We start from the raw sequence: 20,320 nt of genomic DNA, 5'->3' as shown, positions 1-20,320 counted from the left end.
TTATATTTATAAGTAAAATAGAAATTGTGATGTTTGCACTATTTAATTAATGCTGTAAAGTTAAGTATACACAAAATTTTGTCAAGTTTGCAGTTTTTGAAATTAATTACTGTGATCAAATCAAGCCACAATTTTCAAACACACTCAATACAATGGACAAAATGAAATTGTTTAAAAAAATGTTTAACTGAATACAGAAACTTCAGAAATTAGACCAAGTGAGTGAGTTCTGAATGTTTATTCCAGATTGCTCAAATTTGTGAGAAAAATTCATTAAGGCAACCAAAGTTATTCTTGGCTTGCAAACATTTTATTTTTTTCAGATTAGAGATACATCTAGAACTAACAAGAGTGGCTATCACACATGTAAACTATCCACAGCATTACACAAAGAGACTTCAGTAGAGTGACCAACAACATGTATCCTCTACATCCAAACATGGATCTGCTTCATTCCCAATGTTCATATTTAGAGAATCTTGTTGGTCACATGTCATTACAATATCTCACTGTTTGACAAGATTCTCCTAGAAGATGATAGGGCAGGCAATACAATGAATGGTTCTTTAAATGCATTCTCTGATAATACTGATCTTTTCACTAAGAAATTATTTGATTCAATGAACCTAAACATTTAAAAGTTAAGTTATTCTTCTTGGTTTTTTTTTCACTATTTTTGGAAACTCATCACTGTACTAGAATACATTCCTGTTCAAATTGTTCAAATAAGAATACTTCAAAATGGTCAGATTGGAAAGTGTCACAATAGAGTGTATATAGTAGAATATATTTATTATCAAAATATTTCATGGCAATTTTTGGGCATTGTGTTCAGTGTGAAACTTAGTCTCCTCTACTCCAATGTTCTAATACTAGTGGTACCATGTGGTTCTATTGACAGCCCATTGGATGTTCTCTAAGATTTATAGGACTATTCATTGAGTTTAACTATGTGTTGTCTATTTCAAAGCAATGGAACTGAAAGACTAAGTTCAAGGATGTTCACACGATGGTCAATAGGTCTGGACTGGCTCGGCTCTCAGCTCCAGTCTGAAAGATGGGAGGGCTTTCAACAACTGTTTCTTCTTCCAAACACTTCAATTGTCTTTCTATTTCAATTTGTCGCATTTGGTTAGAGCGGAGTCGTTCTTGAACTTCACTAGCCCTGAAACAAAATAGGAACACATTTACAAGATGGATTCAGTTACAAATTATACACTAAGAAAAAGCAATTAATCTAATTCTGTGCACACAAGCTTACACATAATACTGGTATTATAGTTTATAGGCCATGTGTTATCCATGTTAATTAGAGATTTAAACTCTGCAAAGTCATTAGTTTTCATGGCTGATTGAGGCAATCCATTGCATGCTCTAATGGCACAAGGGAAGAAGGATCACTTGTATAAATTTGTCCTACCATATTGAATAGGAAATGTACCTTTATCTTTGTATCTTTCTGGGTATTTTATTGGTTGTGTTATAGTAATTGTTAAGTTATGGTTCAGTGCTTTATGTATTATTGCTACTTTACTATTTAGTCTGCTGGAGTAGTTCCTAAGTCTAGTGATTTTACTAATGGTGTTACACTAGTTAAATGTGAATATTCATTTGCTATAAATCTCATGGCTTTATCAGTTCTACTTTCTTTATGTTTTCTTGAATTGATGGTTCAATAGTATTTTAGTTTTTAGGATCCTGTTTGGTTTGGTAAAAAAATGTAATAAACCCTGATATTTTGTTGAATCTTTAATAATTGGCCAATATGGAGATTTCATGATTATTATAACACCTAGTTTTGTTTTTCTGTAGAACTGGTTGATCATGTATAAGATGAGTAATTTTTGTTTCATTTTTTTTTTTACTCTTAACAATTGGCATTAGTCTGGATGGAAAGAATGCAGGAATTTGATTCCCATTTTTGTAATTCTAATTCTCTTTGTAAAATTTCAGAATCTTGAGTTTTTATTATGCAATCATCTGCAAATACTGTAGGTACCTTGTTGCTAAAAAAATGCAATTAGGTAGATCACTTATGTAAGTTAGGAACAGTACGGGGCCTAAGACTGTGTCTTGAGGAACACCTGAGTTTAATGTTACTGGTGTTGATTAGGATGCAATTATTATAATTATTATTGCAATTTATTCACTACCTTTCAAAAATACTATATCTGTTGGTGTAACGGACCAGTAATGCCAAAATATTTAAATTTTATCTAAGAAGTTATGGTGATGAAATCTGCCTTTAATAAAAAAAAAAAAGCATTTATTAGCTCATTGTTATCTAAGCTATTTAAAAAGTCATCAAATAGAATTATTAGTTGAGTTTCACATGACCTAAATGTACTCAAGCTATGGAGTAAAGACATTATGTTTATTATGGGCTCTAGTATTTTACATGTGAATGCTGGTGAGTGACACTGGTCTAGAGTTTCCTGTGTCAGATTTATCTCTTTTTTTTATAGGACAGTAACATAAGCTTTTTCAATACTTGAACTGCTCATTGATTACTTTCCATAAAATCATTGATTACTTTCCATAAAAAGAACAAGCATATTAACAAAGAACTCAACTCACCCTATGCTGTTTCTGGCATTTGAAGAGTCATTACTAAGCTGGCAATCAGGTTCTGAAATTAAATATACAAGTTACATAAATTAGATAGGACGATTTTATATTAGCTGAGGAGGATGTAATTTTAAATAAGGATGATTTCATTTTAGATAAGGATGATTTCATTTTAGCTAAGTATGATTTCATTTTAGCTAAGTATGATTTCATTTTAGATAAGGATGATTTCATTTTAACCATCTATAGGGAAGAACAGGATCCATATATCAGTCAACTAGAAAGTCTATACTAACCAAAAACATGATCATCCTTTGAGATTGCTTGGATCACATTGGTGCTGGAATCTCTGTTTCCATTCAAGCTCCATCTGTTAAACATAAAAACATGCAAGATAAATGTATGGGACTAGACAAATATTTACAGCTTCCAAACTAAATGGCATTAAGAATGCTTCGAATCTATTATGTCCTTTTAAACATGTACTTGATGTATTAGATATAATAATTATGATTTTCAAGTTTGTTTTTTTTAAGTTATTTCCCCCTAAGTGTTAACTATATTTTCAGACATTCTAAAAATATTAAAGAAACTTAGCAGTTCAACAAGGACAGTGTAAATTCCTCAACTTCTGAACTTCCCCTCACTGCTGTCAAGACAAAGTCACCAACATTGTGGTCCAGATAGAATCCCTCTGATTGATAAACAATAGTGACATCTAGAAACTTACTGGACACTCAAATCATCAGCAGATCTGGCCGTGCTGCTGCTACTACAGAGATGAGAGACATTCAAGAGCAATGGACTCTCCATCTTATCCAGTTTAGAGTTGTCCAAGTCACTCAGGGTAAAGACAGGAATATTACTGTTGCTAAAACAATGGTTGTTGGAACAGTTGTCACCACAGCGATCGGTACTACAAAGTCGAAGTTTTAGACGCATAATTTCATTTTCCTAAAGATAATAAAAACACAAATATATTATTTTTTTTAAGATTGCAATAAAAAAAATGGGAAAGTAGTAAAGTAGTATTTATGAATTGAACCTAGCCCAAAAAATTCAATAATTGCTACTAGCTCAAAAGTTCTAACTGGTTTGGTAGAGATTTCTTTTTATGGCAAGTAATTCTTGTATACAGTTATATAAAAAATCATGCAAAAATCAAATATGAAGTAATACAATGTACACCTAAATAGTGTACTATAAAATGACAATGTACTTTACACAAAAATGTAATCTAGGTTAAAATCTGTAACTTGTGAAACTGACAGCTATTTACAATATTTCATTACTGGCCATAATATTTTCTCAATGCTATTTGGACCCTGTCATTCTTACTTCCTTTTTTACTTCTAAAACTATAAATAGATCATTGAAAACAAGAATCTATAATAAATAGTCTCTACTTTTATAATAAAAAGAGATATGCAAATAAAAAACTTTAAAATTCCGTCTTTCTACAAGACTGAGTCACAACTTTGTGAGTAAATCAATCTCTACAACAAAACCAAAGGTCTCAAACAATGGCAGTAGGGTTTATGACATTAAAGCCTTTCTTCCTAATTGATTTAAATTCAAGGCAGACTGTGATCTACAATGAGGATGTTCAATTAGTTTATTCACCTTGAGATTCAAACATTCTTTACACTGGGCTATTTGATCCTCTCTGTCAGCCAGCTTGCTGTTCAAGTCTTCCAGCTCTCGGTTCATACAGTCCAGTTTCTGGTGACAGCATTTCTCTACTTGAGACAGCTGGCGTTGACATGCTGAGAGTTTTTGTAGGAGACAAGCATTATTCTCTTCTATCTCACCTTGGTAGATTCTTAATGATTCATTCTGACCAAAGAAAAGCAAAGAGATAAGCTCAAAGATTAACATATAACAAAAGAAGGTCTTCATTTGTACATTATGAAAAACAAAAGGACTAAGAAAATGAGACTGATTCATATAAATATCAAAATGTTCTTAACACACACTTTTTTACTGTCAAAAAATGTAACTTCTGGTAGAAATTGACACAATTAGCATTGCTTTATGTCTTACTATTCCCCTGTATTCTCAAATCTTTTCTCATTATTTTGTAGTCTCACACACAAAACCTTAAGCACTAAGTTTCTACCTCTTTTTCTAATCTGCATTTCATTTCTGCCATCTGGTTTTGTAGTTGGCAAGTTTCATTCTCCAGCCTACAAGTCAGGTGAGCCACCTTACTTACTAAGCAATTCTTCTCTTCAGACAGATGTTGAATCTCACATTCTCTTTGCTGTGTAAAGATTTACAAAGAAAAAGGTGAAGTACTGATGTATACAAATAAAAAGGTTTTAACATATCTAATACAGTAAAATAAAGTAAATCAAATGAGTTATGGTCTTGAAATAATTCTTATGCCTGTAACAAGCATCATCTTGCCATACACACACACCCAAAAATAAATAAATATAAAAGGTTATAATATAATAGGCAGTCATAGAATAGAATAGAAATGTAATATGATGTGATGTAATGTAAAGTAATGTAATGTAATGTAATATAAAATAATGGTTACCGGTCATTTCATCCCCAGTCACTTCATCCCTGGTCTTTTCATCCCTGGTCACTTCATCCCCGGTCACTTCATCCCCAGTCATTTCATCCCCTGGTCACTTCATCCCCCGGTCACTTCATCCCCGGTCATTTCATCCCCTGGTCACTTCATCCCCGGTCATTTCATCCCCTGATATTTTCATCATCTGATCATTTTTATCTAACAAATTTTAATTTAAAAAATCATGAAATGAGCAATATTTAATGTATTCATTTTTTATTTAAATGACCAAATTGTAACACGTTAATGTTTAAAAGGAATTAAAGCAAAACTTATACAGGCGACATGATATCCCGAGGATGGGTAAACTCCACCTTTATTAGAAAAATTAAAACCTTGTTTCAAGGCTAAAAATGACGCGACCATTTTCAAGAAAGAGCAATTGAAAAATAAAATAAAGTGAAACATGGTCGTACTTTCACTACACCTTGGCCTTTGATGATAAGTTATCAGCGGCATGGTCATAATTATTGTAATCGCACTTCAATCTCTCAAAAGATTTCCTCTACTTGCACCACACCTTGGCCTTTGATGATAAGTTATCAGTGGCATGGTCATAATTATTGTAATCGCACTTCTATCTCTCAAAAGATTTCCACTACTTGCACCACACCTTGGTCTTTGATGATAAGTTATCAGTGGCATGATCATAATTATTCTAATAGCACTTCTATCTCTCAAATGATTTTTTACTACTACCACCAAACCTTGGCCTTCGATCCGGATAATATTATGATATTACAACCCCCACATCCAATAGAAACGCTATAGCTAAGTACACACCCAGATTTACAATATAATATAAGATTTCTCATTAAGAAAACAAAGTGAAAGAGGAAACACTATAAACGCTTTAGTCATAAAATGTCAAAAAGGCATTCTACATAATCATATTTATAAATAAAATATTTAATAGGGGATGAAATGACCGGGGATGAAGTGACCAGGGGATGAAGTGACCAGGGGATGAAATGACTGGGGATGAAGTGACCGGGGATGAAAAGACCGGGGATGAAGTGACCGGGGATGAAAAGACCGGGGATGAAGTGACCGGTCACCAAAATAATATAGTATAGTATAATATAGTATAGTATAGTATAGTATAGTATAGTATAGTATAGTATAGTATAGTATAGTATAATATAATATAATATAATATAATATAATATAATATAATATAATATAATATAATATACAAATAAATACAAAAGTCTAACCGATAGACAGTTTCTGAGATCATCGCACTCTCGTCGTGTTCGTTCAAGTTCTCTGTTACAAGCACAAAGAGTCTGCTGGGCATCCACAAGTTCCTGGTGTTTCTGCTGTAGGTGTTCTCTGAAAACATAACCAAAATGATAAAACCTTTTCCTATTTTGTCTACAATCCTCCATCATTACATAATGTTTGACCTAGGCATGATTTCTAAATATTACTACTGGTCGACAAAGACCTGAATACATGGTTTTGTTTGGTTATATTTGGGACGGATCAAACAGCAAGAGACTTTTGATAAAACAGATTCAACAGTTCATCTACTATGTAGAACTATAGTTTCTAAGTAGATACAGTAAAACTGCTTACATGATCTATTTTGTGTTTTAATGAGAGCACCAAAATAAAAAATGATGATGTAGACCAGTGGTTCTCAAACTGAGGTCCGGGGACCCCAAGTGGTCCATGAGAGGACCTTAGAGGGTCCGCAAAAATATGAAAATTGTATACAATTAAAATAACTTCTTCGCTAAAAGGTAGTTTATCCTATCGGATAATTTTAATAACCTGCACCTCACTGCTGTTTTATATGTCTATTACGTTCTAGTCTTATATGAACTAATTTATATATTATGCACTTATGTAGCTTTACTACTGAGGACAAGTTTTGACTATGTAAAGATTTGTTTAAAGTTTGAGAACTTCTGATGTAGACAACTGTTGAATGCCAAGTAACCAACCTGTTGACACGCAGTTCCTGAGCCAGTTCTGCATTTTCTGCTCTCTGTTCACTCAAAGCCTTTCCTAGACATTCTCTGGTCTGTACAGACACAAAATAAAAGCTATTACAAATTGAAATTTTAAAATAGACATTTATTAATATAAATAGTAGCATTTCATCTTTAAACAATCCAGTAAGCATAGTCAGTGGAGCACTATCAATGTTAAACTAGTACAAAATAAAACTGTACTTCAACTACTTCCTAAGAGTATACAGATGGTCCTATATCAGCTTCACCTACACAGAAAATATGAAGCTCTATTCAATTTTCTATTTGCAATGAAAGTGTACCTCTTCACACTCTTTCAGTTTCAACTGACAGGCATTCCAGTCTGAACACAGCCTGGCATTCTTTTGTTCCAAGACACATGCTTCGTTGGCTTTCTCATTCAGATTGTGTTGGCATCTTGTCAGGCAATCATCCAAATCAGCAATCTGAATATGGAAACCAAACATAAAATAAATGAACACTTTACCAGGTATAGAATAATTCCTCCACTTCAAAAACTCCTACTTGACAAGCTAACCTGTTTTGCCTTGTCACAAAGCTCACATTCATATTTCTTGAGCTGCTCATCAACTCTCTTCATTCTCTTGTCAATGTCTTTGTTCAAATTTTCAATGGCCTTTTCAAGCTCGTCCACCTGATCAGGAAAAAAACATCTAACACATCATTTTATATCACAGCATAAACAAATAGTTTATACTACCAAGACAAATTTTAATGTTTTTGAATCCAAGCTATAATTACCCGAGCAATACGCTCATGAAGCTTGCAGTTCAACTCCTCAATAGTGCAGTTTTGCATTCTAATCTCTTCACATTTGTCTCTTAATTCCATCTGGCAACGTCTGAAAATGTGTTCATGATCAATACAAATCTTCCAGTTCATAAATGAATCAAAACATATGACAGATAAAAAGTTGCAATCTTGAATTTGTTTTTAAAATGCATGTCAATGATTCATCGAAATTAAAAAGTAGACTTTAGCTTTAAGATAAAATATTTGAAGCATTGATTATATACTTCTTATTGGACAAGTTGTTATTGAAACATCAAGTTAAGTGATGCATCTTTACAAATGCATCATGGAACTTTAGAATTTGCTGATTTTGTTTGAATATAACTAAGAAAGTGTAGCTCTTACAATTAGCTTTTTTTCTTTTCTTTTGCTTACTTACTTTAAGGCTTCTTCACATTCGCATAACATTTTAGACTGACAGAGTAATTCTTCCCTGCAGCTTTTGATCTTATCTTGAAGAGAAGCAGATGCCCCAGAGCTAGAATTCTAAACAAATAGAAGCAAGACATTAGCAGCAATAGGGTGGGGAAAAAAACAACTAATACTTTACAAAGATAAGACTAATCACTGATGACTATACTCATAATATACTTCACTTAGATCAAATGACTCACCAATAGCTATAGCATTCTTCAATAAGACAATAAAACTACTCACCAATGCCTACTAACTAAACAAACAAACAGTACTTACTACTTCCTGAAAAAAAAAAGAAAGAAAAAACTTCATTATAATCAATAAATATTTAACAACAAACAATATTCACCATAATGAAAACAAATTAAATACATTTGCTTATATAAACAAATTCAATATATTACATATATAAGAACATATTCTTTGCTGCTGTTCCAGTTAAAAAACAGCTCTATGACAAAATACAAGCACCATCAGTTATTATTCATCAGGTCTTATTATCTTTACAGATTCACAATCACTAGCACCACTAGCAAAACCTCATCTAGCCCAAGAGAGTTGACATCAATCATTATAATCCATCAAATAATGACAACATTTATTATTTAAGTAACTTTACATCTGGGCACATAGGCATCATGGGAAATGAAAAGTCTACCAACGGCTTTAAATTATCATCTTAACAGAATAATTCCCCGCCCCACACCCAACCCTCTAAAGGCACTGCAGCCACTCTAAATGATTTTTCCATATGACAATAAAGATTATTATTATTATTATCATCTTTGCATGTCTCATTGTAATCCACCTAAGGCAGACGCTACTTGAAAATTGTATGTATGGCAGTGTTAACTGAAAATTCTCTTGGCACAGAGTAAAAAAAAAAAGAGCCTACAGCTGGCTAGAAGTGCTCTACTGTTCCTGTTTGAAAGAAACTGTTTACTTACATCCTGCAAACATTTGAGTTTATCCTGCAGTTCCTCAATGAATCTCTGACAACATTTTAATTCTTGATCTTTAGTGCACATAATGCTTTCCATGTCCCGGACTGTGACATGAGAGAACAAAAAACAAACATTGACTCTTCAAATTCTTCTTGGTCTACTTTTAGTTCAAAATACATTTTTATATTGACATTGTTTTAATCATTGTGACAAAGTTTAATATTGTGTGTTGAACTAGATCTAACTAGAGGCTAGAGATTTGAACTCTATGAAAGAAAAATATTTTTTTCTAGGTATTCTTCTTGTGCTAGATTTGGTTAACTTTTATAAATACATTTTTATATTGACATTTAAGATCATAATGACAAAGTGTGACCTTGTGTACTGAACTAGATCAAATTATACACTATAGATTTTAGAACTATTTTAACTCCATTCCGCTCTAATATGATGCCAATGTACTGTGGTGATGACAATTAATCATTCAAATACTTCTACTAGCAAAATCCTTTTATATTCCCTTTATGAAAATGATTATTTATAAACAGTATCTGTATATATAATTCTCTACATTGCCCAACCATGCGGGATACCATGCACCACGCCGACTCTCTAGCCCTCAATGAAAAAATCATGGAAAGATAACTTTTATTTCTGCAAGTTGGACTAGAGTTACCCCACATAACTTTCGAGGCAACAGAGAGCGCAGCTCAGAAAAAAAAGAGGGGGAGGGAGAAGAAGTCTCTACGTCACCCAACCATGTGGCACACCACACTCGCAGACTTTCTAAACCTCCTCCTGCCCCCTCCTCGCTCTCCAGGCATGGGCACACAGTTGTTTGCCCAAACCCACCCTATTCGGACAACTGTGTCTTTCAGGAAATGTTCACCCATCACTTAATAGTGGCGGCTAGTGCTAGAAAATTGCCTTCTTTATGGGGAGTTGTGTGCAGGAAAGCACTAATATGGGGGGTCAACACATGTGTTACAAAGACACCCTTAAGAGCTCCCTCAAGGATTGTCATACTGACATTCAGGGCTGGGGTGTATGGGGTATCTAGGAGGGGTAGCACCTCTAGTGGACAGGCAGTCGTACCCTCTTTTTGAGGGTAGCTTGGCCCACTCTTGGTCCCCACTCGGTACCCAACTCTCACCTGTGGCTCCCAGAAGCTGTAGCATGCGCAGCGGCCGCACCCCGGAAACGGCTTTGACTGGCCGGCTAAACCAGGTAGAGGGTATCTGACGTGTCCATGGCACTCAGTACACTGAGGTTCTGTCAAACCTAGCATGTGAAGTCTGGACTTGGCGGCCTGTGCGTAACGTCACAAAACTAGACTAATCGGACAAAATGGCAAGTACCAGCACAGTGCTGTGGAGTACTCAAGAGCAGGACAAGACACATAGAAAGTCTCTGGTCATCCACTGCACCCAAACTTGTCCCCGGACGTCTTGACCAAATCTTGCTTCCGGAAAAGGACGGGTTTTAGGGCGAGAGAGTGAGGTCGACGTGTTGCGCAAATCCTCCTCACTTTAATCCAAATTCCAGCGCAAGTCACTTGTCATCCCCCCCCCCCCAACACAACAAACTAAAGTCCTGTGGCGACAGGCAAGCAGTGAAGCGGTAGGTGTGGGCACACTGGAAGCCGTAGCTGCAATCCTGCACACAGGCGGCTCAGGCCATATGGTCGTTCACCACTGACACAGAGCAGCAGTGGAGTCCGGCAGCCCCCTGAGTGGCTGAGCAGCCCTATTTAGGAGTGCACTGCTCACCTCCATAGCATGAGGACAGGGCTAGAAAAGGTGCCCCAAAAATTGCCTGCTCAAAACTACCCTAGCCAGCCTACCGCAGTTGGCGGGAACCCTACTCAAGCGGTCGAAATTCAAAGAAAAAGACGAGGATAGTTCCTCTTACCATAGGCGCATGGAATGTGCGCACACTACTTGACAATGACACATCTGATAGACCACAAAGACGAACTGCACTAGTAGCCAGGGAGCTCCACAGATACAACATAGACATAGCAGCACTAAGTGAGACTCGGCTTGCAGATGAAGGTGAACTCTGCGAAAGAGGAGCTGGATATACTTTCTTCTGGAGCGGTAGAAGCACTGAAGTACGACGTGAATCTGGAGTCGGCTTTGCCATAAAAACATCAATAGTATCTCAACTAGTCGGGCCTCCCAAAGGAATTAGTGATAGGCTCATGACCCTAAAGCTGCCTTTACAAAACGGAAAGAAACATATTTCCATTGTTAGCTGTTACGCACCCACCATGACCAGCCCAGATGATGTCATAGCAAAGTTTTACGAAGAACTAAACTCCACCTTGCTTAATATTCCAAAAACAGAAAAGCTACTCATTCTCGGTGACTTCAACGCAAGAGTCGGCTCTGACCATCACATCTGGAAAGGTGTCTTAGGCAAATTTGGGATAGGTCAATGCAACAGCAACGGATTATTACTACTCCAGACCTGTGCTGAACACAAGCTGCTCATATCGAACACAATATTCAGTCTTCCAATGAGAAAGCGAACTTCCTGGATGCATCCCCGCTCAAGACACTGGCACCTCATAGAATACGTCATCACCAGACAATCTGACCCTCAGGACATTCGTGTCACCAAATCTTGCTGTGGTGCAGAGTGTGGAACAGACCACCGCCTCATCATCACAAAACTAAACATTCGTATCCAACCAAAGAGACATCCGCAAAAATCAAAACCCCTAAAAAGGCTAAACACGGCCAGCTTAGCAGATGACAAAACTGAAAAGTCACTTGCAGATGCAATAGAGAACTGCCTCAAGTCCACCGTTCTAACTGAATCAAATGTAGATAAAAGCTGGGAATGCTTCAAAGAAGCTATCTATAGCACAGCATTAAACATACTCGGTCCTATGGAGAGAAAGCATCAGGACTGGTTTGATGAAAACAGTATTGAGATCAGAAAACTATTAGACGAAAAGCACAAGCTCCACAAATTGTGTCTGAACAACCCAAACTCCCAGTCCACTAAAGATGCATTCACTAACATCCGCAAAAATGTGCAAAAACAGCTACGCCAAATGCAAGATACCTGGCTTAGCAAGAAAGTGGAAAAAATACAGGAATTTGCTGACAAGCACGATATGAAGAACTTCTACCATGCCATAAATGAAATCTATGGACCCACAAAGTCAGGCTCATCCCCTCTATTAAATGCTGATGGGACAATCCTATTGACAGATAAGGAAGAAATCCTAAAACGCTGGGCAGAGCACTTCGAAAAGGTTCTCAATACACCTTCCATCATAAATGAAGCGGCCATAGACAGGCTACAGCAAGTACCAATAAATGAAAAAATGGATGACCCACCTACGCTAAAGGAAACCGATCTTGCCATTCAACAGCTCGCAAGCGGAAAAGCCCCAGGAGCTGACTCCATTCCCGCAGAGGTCTACAAAAAAGGTGGATTAGCCCTGATTGAAAGACTTCATAAGCTCTTCTTAATTATGTGGGAAAAAGAGTCAATACCACAAGACTTTAAAGATGCCAAAATTGTTCATTTATACAAGCGAAAAGGAAACCGCCAGATCTGCGACAACCACAGAGGAATATCTCTTCTCTCTATTGCTGGGAAAATCCTTGCACGCATCCTTCTAAATCGGCTTATGCAACACATAGAATATGGTCTACTACCAGAAAGCCAGTGCGGCTTCAGAAAAGAGCGTGGAACCATTGACATGATCTTTGCAGCAAGGCAGCTCCAGGAAAAATGCCAAGAACAAAATGCTGACCTGTTCTCAATATATGTCGACTTAACAAAGGCATTCGACACTGTTAGCAGAGAAGGACTCTGGAAGATCATGTCAAAGTATGGCTGTCAACAAAAATTCATAACCATGGTGAGACTATTTCATGATGGCATGAAGGCTCGTGTCCAAGAAAGTGGAGAACCATCAGAGCCCTTCGAAGTATCAAACGGGGTAAAACAAGGCTGTGTCCTAGCACCTACACTGTTCAGTATCATGTTCTCCGCTATGCTGACAGATGCATTCACAAATAGAGAAAACAACAGGATAAATATATCATACAGATTTGATGGTGGCCTATTCAACCCGAGGCGGCTTAAAGCAAAATCAAAAACAAATGCAGCAGTAATCAGAGACTTGCTATTTGCTGATGACTGTGCCCTAAATGCCTGCTCTGAAAACGATCTGCAGAGCATCGTCAGTGACTTCTCAAGAGCATGCTCAGACTTTGGCCTTACCATCAATACGAACAAGACTGAAGTCTTATATCTACCTGCTCCTGGGAAAGCCTACTCGGATCCAAGCATTACTATAAATGGACAGGATATAAACGCAGTGGACAAATTCACATATCTTGGCAGCACACTCTCCAGAAATGGAAAAATCGATAGTGAAATCGACCTGCGTATCACCAAGGCCAGTGCATCCTATGGCAGACTGTCTACAAATGTCTGGAACAGACGTGGTATCACCACAAACACCAAGCTATGGGTCTACAGAGCCGTCATCCTCCCTACATTGCTCTATGCCTCAGAAACATGGACAGTGTACAGTAAACATGCAAAGAGACTAAACCGCTTCCACATGACATGTCTGAGAAAAATACTAAATGTCAAATGGCAAGACAAAATACCAGATACAGAAGTCCTTCGAAGAGCGTGTCTGCAAAGCATCCACACAATCCTGATGCAGTCCCAGCTGCGATGGGCAGGTCACGTCTACAGAATGGAAGACCACCGCATCCCAAAACGACTCTTGTATGGCCAACTAAGCAAAGGAAAGCGCTCGCAAGGTGGGCAAAGAAAGCGCTTCAGGGACACCCTCAAAGCTTCTCTGAAGGCGTTCAGCATAGACCCTGGCACCTGGGAGACAGAGGCACACGACAGAGCATCATGGCGTCACGCTGTGAAAACTGGCGCACAGGTTGCTGAGGAAAAACGAACAACGCAGGCAGAAGAAAAACGCCAGAAAAGAAAAGCAAGACAAACGACACTAGCTCCAGCTGGAATAACCTGCCCAGTGTGCAGCCGAACATTCCGGGCTCACATAGGTCTCACCAGCCACATGAGGAGGCATAAAACCCCAGTGCAAAGCCCTCAGCCCCCTGGATGACAAAGTGGTCATCATCGAACCACGATGGACGAACTATATATATATAACATGGCTGGGAAATACTAGCTATTGATGGATCCTCATGGCATGAAGCCATAAGTGTCAGTCTCTTAAGATATGAGGCAAGGAGAGTGGCCAGCATGAAAGAACACAGAGACAGCAAAAAAGCTGAGAGAAGAAGCAGGCCTATCTGCAGCAGACCCAGCCTACGCATGCCATGTGTAAGGCTAGTTTTTGAAAGCGAGGATTGATCTTTACAGTCATCTTTGAGTTCATAGGAAATGAGAAATGTGCTCATCTTCAATGACAAAGGAGGAGGTGTAATCTGTTCATTAATTTTTTATTACATAGTGATGTGTTCTGTTATTAATGATTTTTTTTCTCCTAAATATCATAAGATCTGAAAGGGATGCTTTACTTTTTTTTACTCAACTTTAAAAGCTGTTGCCATGTGTGCACAAAGAGGTCAAAAACATCACAGTAGAAAACTGGTCAATAGAATACTCAGAAACTTGATTCTACTTACTACAGTCCATTTTCTGCTGTAATTGTCGACAAAGTTCTTGGTTATCTTTTTCCATTTTTCCCAACTTGTCCTGCAAACAGCATGCAACCTCTTTACACTTTGTGAGGTCACGGACAAGGCTATTCTTTTCTACCTGGAGGCAGTCAACCATAGTGGATTTATCTCTAGAGAAAAAAAAAATCAAAAAAAAAAATACATTGTGATTGGAACAAATGAGTCTTTAGACCAAATTAACCACCTGCTATGTCAAATAGTTCTTTTTAATAACAATAACTTCTAAGAGAATTTTTTTCTTCAATTACTGACAATTACTTTCAAGGAATTCTTTGAAACACTGATCCTAAACACTTACTGTAGGAAATTTTTCAGCTTGCCTATTTCATCATGAGTACACTGAAGACTGTTCAATGCCTGTGCTAATCTACGTTCCAGTTCTTCCGTTTCTTTCATATAGCAAGCTTTGTCTTTGAGCATCTGATTCTCTGTACTTTTCAACTAGATACATTGCATCAAAAATATAGCCATTGAATACATTTCATAAGTAACATTTTATAAGGCCATACAATGAAACCATAAGAGTACACGCTTATCAAACATGTAAAAAAACTAAATGTTTGATGTTCAAACACATGCTAACTTCTTATCTTATATAATACAAACGTTACTTCAAAAAAGAAGATGATTACGTCCTACGCTGGCTAGCTCAGGCAACCCATTCCATGATCTAATGGCAATAGGGAAGAAGGAGCATTTGTACAAATTTGTCCTAGCATATGAAACAAGGAATGTGCCTTCATCTTTGTGTCTTTCAGAGTATTTTATTAAATTTTATTTTTGTATTTGAAGATTATGGTTCAGTGTTTTATGTATAATTGCTACTTTACTTTTGAGTCTTCTATCCTGAAGGCTTTCTAAATTTAGTGATTTTACTAAAAGTTTACTCTAGTCAAATGTGAATATTCATTTGTTATGAATCTCACTGCTCTATTTTGTGTCTGTTCCAGTTTCTTAATGTTTTCTTGAGTTGAGGGGTCCCAAACAGAGGATGGCTGCCTGGTCGTGAGGTTTGCATATTCTATTATTGGCCTAACCAATGTTAAATAACATTTTAGTTTTATGTTCTTATTTGATTTATAGAAATTTCTTTTAATAAACCCTAATGCTTTGTATGATTTTTTGATAGTTTCATCAATATGTGGATTCCATGACAGTTTTTCATTTATTATAACACCTAGGTATTTAGTCTGTGTTACTGGTTTAACTTGAATAAGATAAGTGGAATTGATTTGTTTTAGGGGTTTTTTGTTACTCTTAAACTGGCATTTTTCTGGATAGAAAGACATGCTCCAATTTGATTCCCATTTCTGTAATTCATCTAATTCTCTTTGTAAAATTTCTGTATCTTGTGTTGTTTTTATTGTTCTATATATTATGCAATTGTCTGCAAATAATCTGACTTTTGTTCCTGAACTAATGCAATTCGGTAAATCATTTATGTAAATTAAAAATAGTAGTGGACCTAAGACTGTTCCTTGAGGTACACTTGAGTTTACTGTTATTGGTGTTGATTTAGAGCCATTTATTATTACAGTTTGTTCTCTCCCTATCAGAAAATCTTTAATCCACTGATGCAATGGACCATCAATGCCAAAATATTTTATTTTTTTAAGTAAACTATGGTGGTGAACTTTGTCAAAAGCCTTGGAAAAATCTAGTAAGATAGCATCTATTTGCTCAAGATCATCTAAACCTTTTGAAAAATCATCAATTAGTCCTATTAGTTGTGTTTCACATGATCTATATTTCCTAAAGCCATGTTGGTATGGAGTAAGGACATTATGTTTGTCTAAGTGGTTTATGATGTTGCTACATATTATGCGTTCTAGGATTTTACATGTGATGCTGGTAAGTGATACTGGTCTGTAGTTTCCTGTGTCAGATATTTCTCCTTTTTTAAATAGGGGGGGGGGGGTGACATTAGCTTCTTTCCAGTCCCTTGGTACTCTGCCCTGTTTATGAGATGCCTGAAAAAGTATTTTGAACACTGGTGCTAGCTCATTGCTTAGTTCTTTCTAGCTGGAATACCATCAGGTCCAGATGCTTTATACAAATTGAAGGGAAAAAAACATTCAAAGAAAAAATTGAGAATTTCTTTGCAAATAACAACTCAAAACAATGCTGGGAAGGATTGTAACTGAGGATGAATTGACCTTGTTATTTAAAAGAGTAGACGTAACAAAAGCTTCTGGACCAGACAAAATCAGTCGCAAGCTGATCAAGCTATGTGCGAAGCGAATCTCTTCTATCTTCTGTCACATCTTTAACCACTCATTGCAAACGTGCCATAATTCCACACATTTGGAAAACTTCAGAGATCATACCAGTGCCAAAGAAACCAAAAATAGATTGCTTAAATGATTTCCGCCCAGTAGCACTAACACCTATTGTTATGAAATGTTTTGAAAAATATATGCTTAAACAACTTGTAGCAAAAGTCAATAACAGCCTAGACCCTCACCAATTTGCATACAAAGCAGCTAGAGGAACTGAGGATGCCATTCTATTGCTTTTGGACCAGCTTTATAAGCATCTTGATATACCCAAAACATATGCACGAGTCCTCTTCGTAGATCTCTCCTCGGCTTTCAATACCATACAGCCACATCTAATGATAAACAAACTCAGTAACTTAAATGTAAGCCCTTACGTACAAGCATGGGTTCTAAACTTTTTAACCCAACGGCCCCAGTATGTTAAAGTCAACAACACCAAATCGTCAACTCGAGTACTATGTACAGGTGCTCCACAAGGTTGTGTACTTTCTCCTGTACTATACACTATTTACACTAATGACATAAGAAGCATCTATGACTCAGTTAAACTCATTAAATTCGCTGATGATACTGCCATAGTCGGTCTTTTTTCAGGAGACGAAACTCAGTATCGTAGCTCGATAGTAGAGTTTACAAACTGGTGCACCGACAACTTTCTAGAACTGAATGTCACAAAAACTAAAGAACTTGTAATAGATTTTAGAAAGAAAAAACAAACTATATGTGAACTGCAAATAAACACTACATCTATAGAACATGTAAACGCATATAAATATCTAGGCGTTATCATCAACAACAAGCTTTCATGGGAAGACCACCTTGGAACTCTACAAAGAAAACAGCCCAGCGACTCTTTTTTCTATACAAACTAAATAGCTTTAAACTAAACAAGAAGATCCATGAGACTTTTCAAGGCGCGACTATACAAAATCTGCTAACATACGGAATAACTTGTTGGCAAGGCAACGCCTCATCTAAACTGTTGCGACGTCTAGAAAACATCATTAAAAAAGCATCAAAAATTACACTCACAACATTACCACATTTAAAGGAACTTTTTGAACAAAAGTGCCTAAGAAAAATCGAAAAAATCATGGAAGACAACGGCCACCCGCTCCATCAGAACTACGTCAGGTCGTCGCGAAGTGGGCGACTGCTGTCAATCAAAACAAGAACGGAGCGGTACAAAAACTCGTTCGTACCTCACTCGGTCAGACTCTATCACCGACACTCATTGATCAGGGAACATGAAATGCACCAAGATACCTGTGTGTGTGTAGTCGCTGAATGAACTCTTTATGTTGTCTGTTGTATTTATGTGTATTTTTCTGTTGTGTTGTCTTTATATGAGAAAAGAGTCCTTGTAATCACAACAAATTTCTGTAAGGATCAATAAAGCAGTCTTAATGTCTTCTTAATGTTTTATTCGGTTTGAAGTTGGCTAATAGTTTTTGAATTCCCTTTTCTTGTACATCTATATCTCCTATGTTGTCTACTTGGTTCAAATTAAGTAATATGTCTTTGTCTCCTGGGGCTGAGAATGCTGATGCAAAGTATTTATTTAGGATGTTAGCTTTAGTTTCATTATCATTATGTGTAAAGTTATCTACTCCTTTAATGGCACTATGCCTGTTGTTTCCACTTAATGTATGACATAGGTTTTTGTTGTTTTCTTAGGTATTACATTGTTTATGTATTCACTCTGCAGCTCTCTGCTTACTTTTTGGGTTAGGTGTTTTTTTATATACTTTTTATAAACTCTTAGGGATAAGATAATTACAACCTGTATGTACAGCTAAAATAAAGCACAAAATAATCTAATTCATTAAATCATTGTAGATTAATGTAAAGCTGTTGGTTTTTTTTTTCCTTATAATTTTTTGAGTAATACAAACCTCTACATTGGGTCAAAATTAAACTCTTTGATATAATTATCAAATTAATGGTAAAAAGAACATGATTATGTCCCTTAAGAAATCTACAATAATGGCTGTTTTTTTATAACTGATAGATCAATAAAATGACAGACACAAAATAGAGTACGCTTAACTATTACTCTATTAACTCTACCATTCCATTAAAACATCCATTTCGCATGTAAAATCACAAAGTTAATTACAGGTACATAAAGGATAACACTAAAGTATATTTTGTAAAACAGCATAAAAATACTTGTAAGTACACTGTAGTCATTAACTAGGCTCTGCTTGACTTCAACTATATTATGAGACTTTTTCAGCTTATTTATTTCATATTACGTACACTGAAAACTGTTCAAGGCCTGTGCTAATCTACATTCCAGTTTTTCAGTTTCTTTCAATTAGCAAGCTTTGTCTTTGAGCATCTATACAAAAAAATAAACTAAATGTAAACCCGTTGTCTTTACCTTCTCAGTCAAACAAAGTACATTCTGATCACAAGACTTTAGCTGATTATAAGAGTTGGCTAATTTTGTGTTGGCATCACTTAAAGTTTGCTCCAGATTACAGTTTTCTTCAGTTCTACATTTTAAATCTTCTGTTGCTTTTCTTAGTTCTTCCTGAAGGTGTTTGATCTGAAACAAATCATTCATCATTATTTTTTTAATTGCTTTGGTATAGTGCATAGTTCATGCCATGGTGCATTATTGATAGAGCATAGTTCATGCCATGGTGCATTATTGATAGTGCATAGTTCATGCCATGGTGCATTATTGATAGTGCATAGTTCATGCCATGGTGCATTATTGATAGTGCATAATTCATGCCATGGTGCATTATTGATAGTGCATAGTTCATGCCATGGTGCATTATTGATAGTGCATAGTTCATGCCATAGTGCATTATTGCCCAATCACTTTGTGGACATGTTAGGGTAGGGGTGAGCTGGGACACGTTTTCCAGGCTGCCTATTGGCAATCATAATTCAGGATTTGACCTTGAGCCCCCTTTTGCAACATAGTCCACTAATTTAAAGATGTACATACATAGACAAGATATGCTCAAAAAAATTACATTATTGGATAACTAAGTAAACTTCACTCAAAAAATCT

The 20,320-nt window shown here is 36.4% G+C and overlaps 1 protein-coding gene across 1 annotated transcript in view; it reads right to left on the bottom strand.

The window, feature by feature from the left end:
* Positions 1 to 219: 219 nt before the first annotated feature.
* LOC106066762 (coiled-coil domain-containing protein 18-like) overlaps positions 220 to 20,320 on the bottom strand; it is a 37,211-nt gene continuing 17,110 nt past the window's right edge. Inside the window, exons 17-32 of the mRNA XM_056040221.1 lie at positions 19,676 to 19,843; positions 15,309 to 15,451; positions 14,957 to 15,120; positions 9,312 to 9,412; positions 8,327 to 8,433; positions 7,897 to 7,996; positions 7,673 to 7,789; positions 7,437 to 7,580; positions 7,105 to 7,184; positions 6,370 to 6,487; positions 4,688 to 4,831; positions 4,192 to 4,404; positions 3,299 to 3,522; positions 2,865 to 2,938; positions 2,578 to 2,629; positions 220 to 1,165 (exon numbers count right to left, since the gene is read on the bottom strand). Of these exons, the coding sequence (XP_055896196.1) occupies positions 1,003 to 1,165; positions 2,578 to 2,629; positions 2,865 to 2,938; positions 3,299 to 3,522; positions 4,192 to 4,404; positions 4,688 to 4,831; positions 6,370 to 6,487; positions 7,105 to 7,184; positions 7,437 to 7,580; positions 7,673 to 7,789; positions 7,897 to 7,996; positions 8,327 to 8,433; positions 9,312 to 9,412; positions 14,957 to 15,120; positions 15,309 to 15,451; positions 19,676 to 19,843 (2,112 nt within the window). The 3' untranslated portion in view covers positions 220 to 1,002. The remainder of the gene's footprint in view (positions 1,166 to 2,577; positions 2,630 to 2,864; positions 2,939 to 3,298; positions 3,523 to 4,191; positions 4,405 to 4,687; positions 4,832 to 6,369; positions 6,488 to 7,104; positions 7,185 to 7,436; positions 7,581 to 7,672; positions 7,790 to 7,896; positions 7,997 to 8,326; positions 8,434 to 9,311; positions 9,413 to 14,956; positions 15,121 to 15,308; positions 15,452 to 19,675; positions 19,844 to 20,320) is intronic.

Source organism: Biomphalaria glabrata, chromosome 9, assembly GCF_947242115.1.
Source record: "Biomphalaria glabrata chromosome 9, xgBioGlab47.1, whole genome shotgun sequence".
NCBI classification, from domain to species: Eukaryota; Metazoa; Mollusca; class Gastropoda; family Planorbidae; genus Biomphalaria; species Biomphalaria glabrata.
This window is presented reverse-complemented; position numbering and strand designations above follow the sequence as displayed.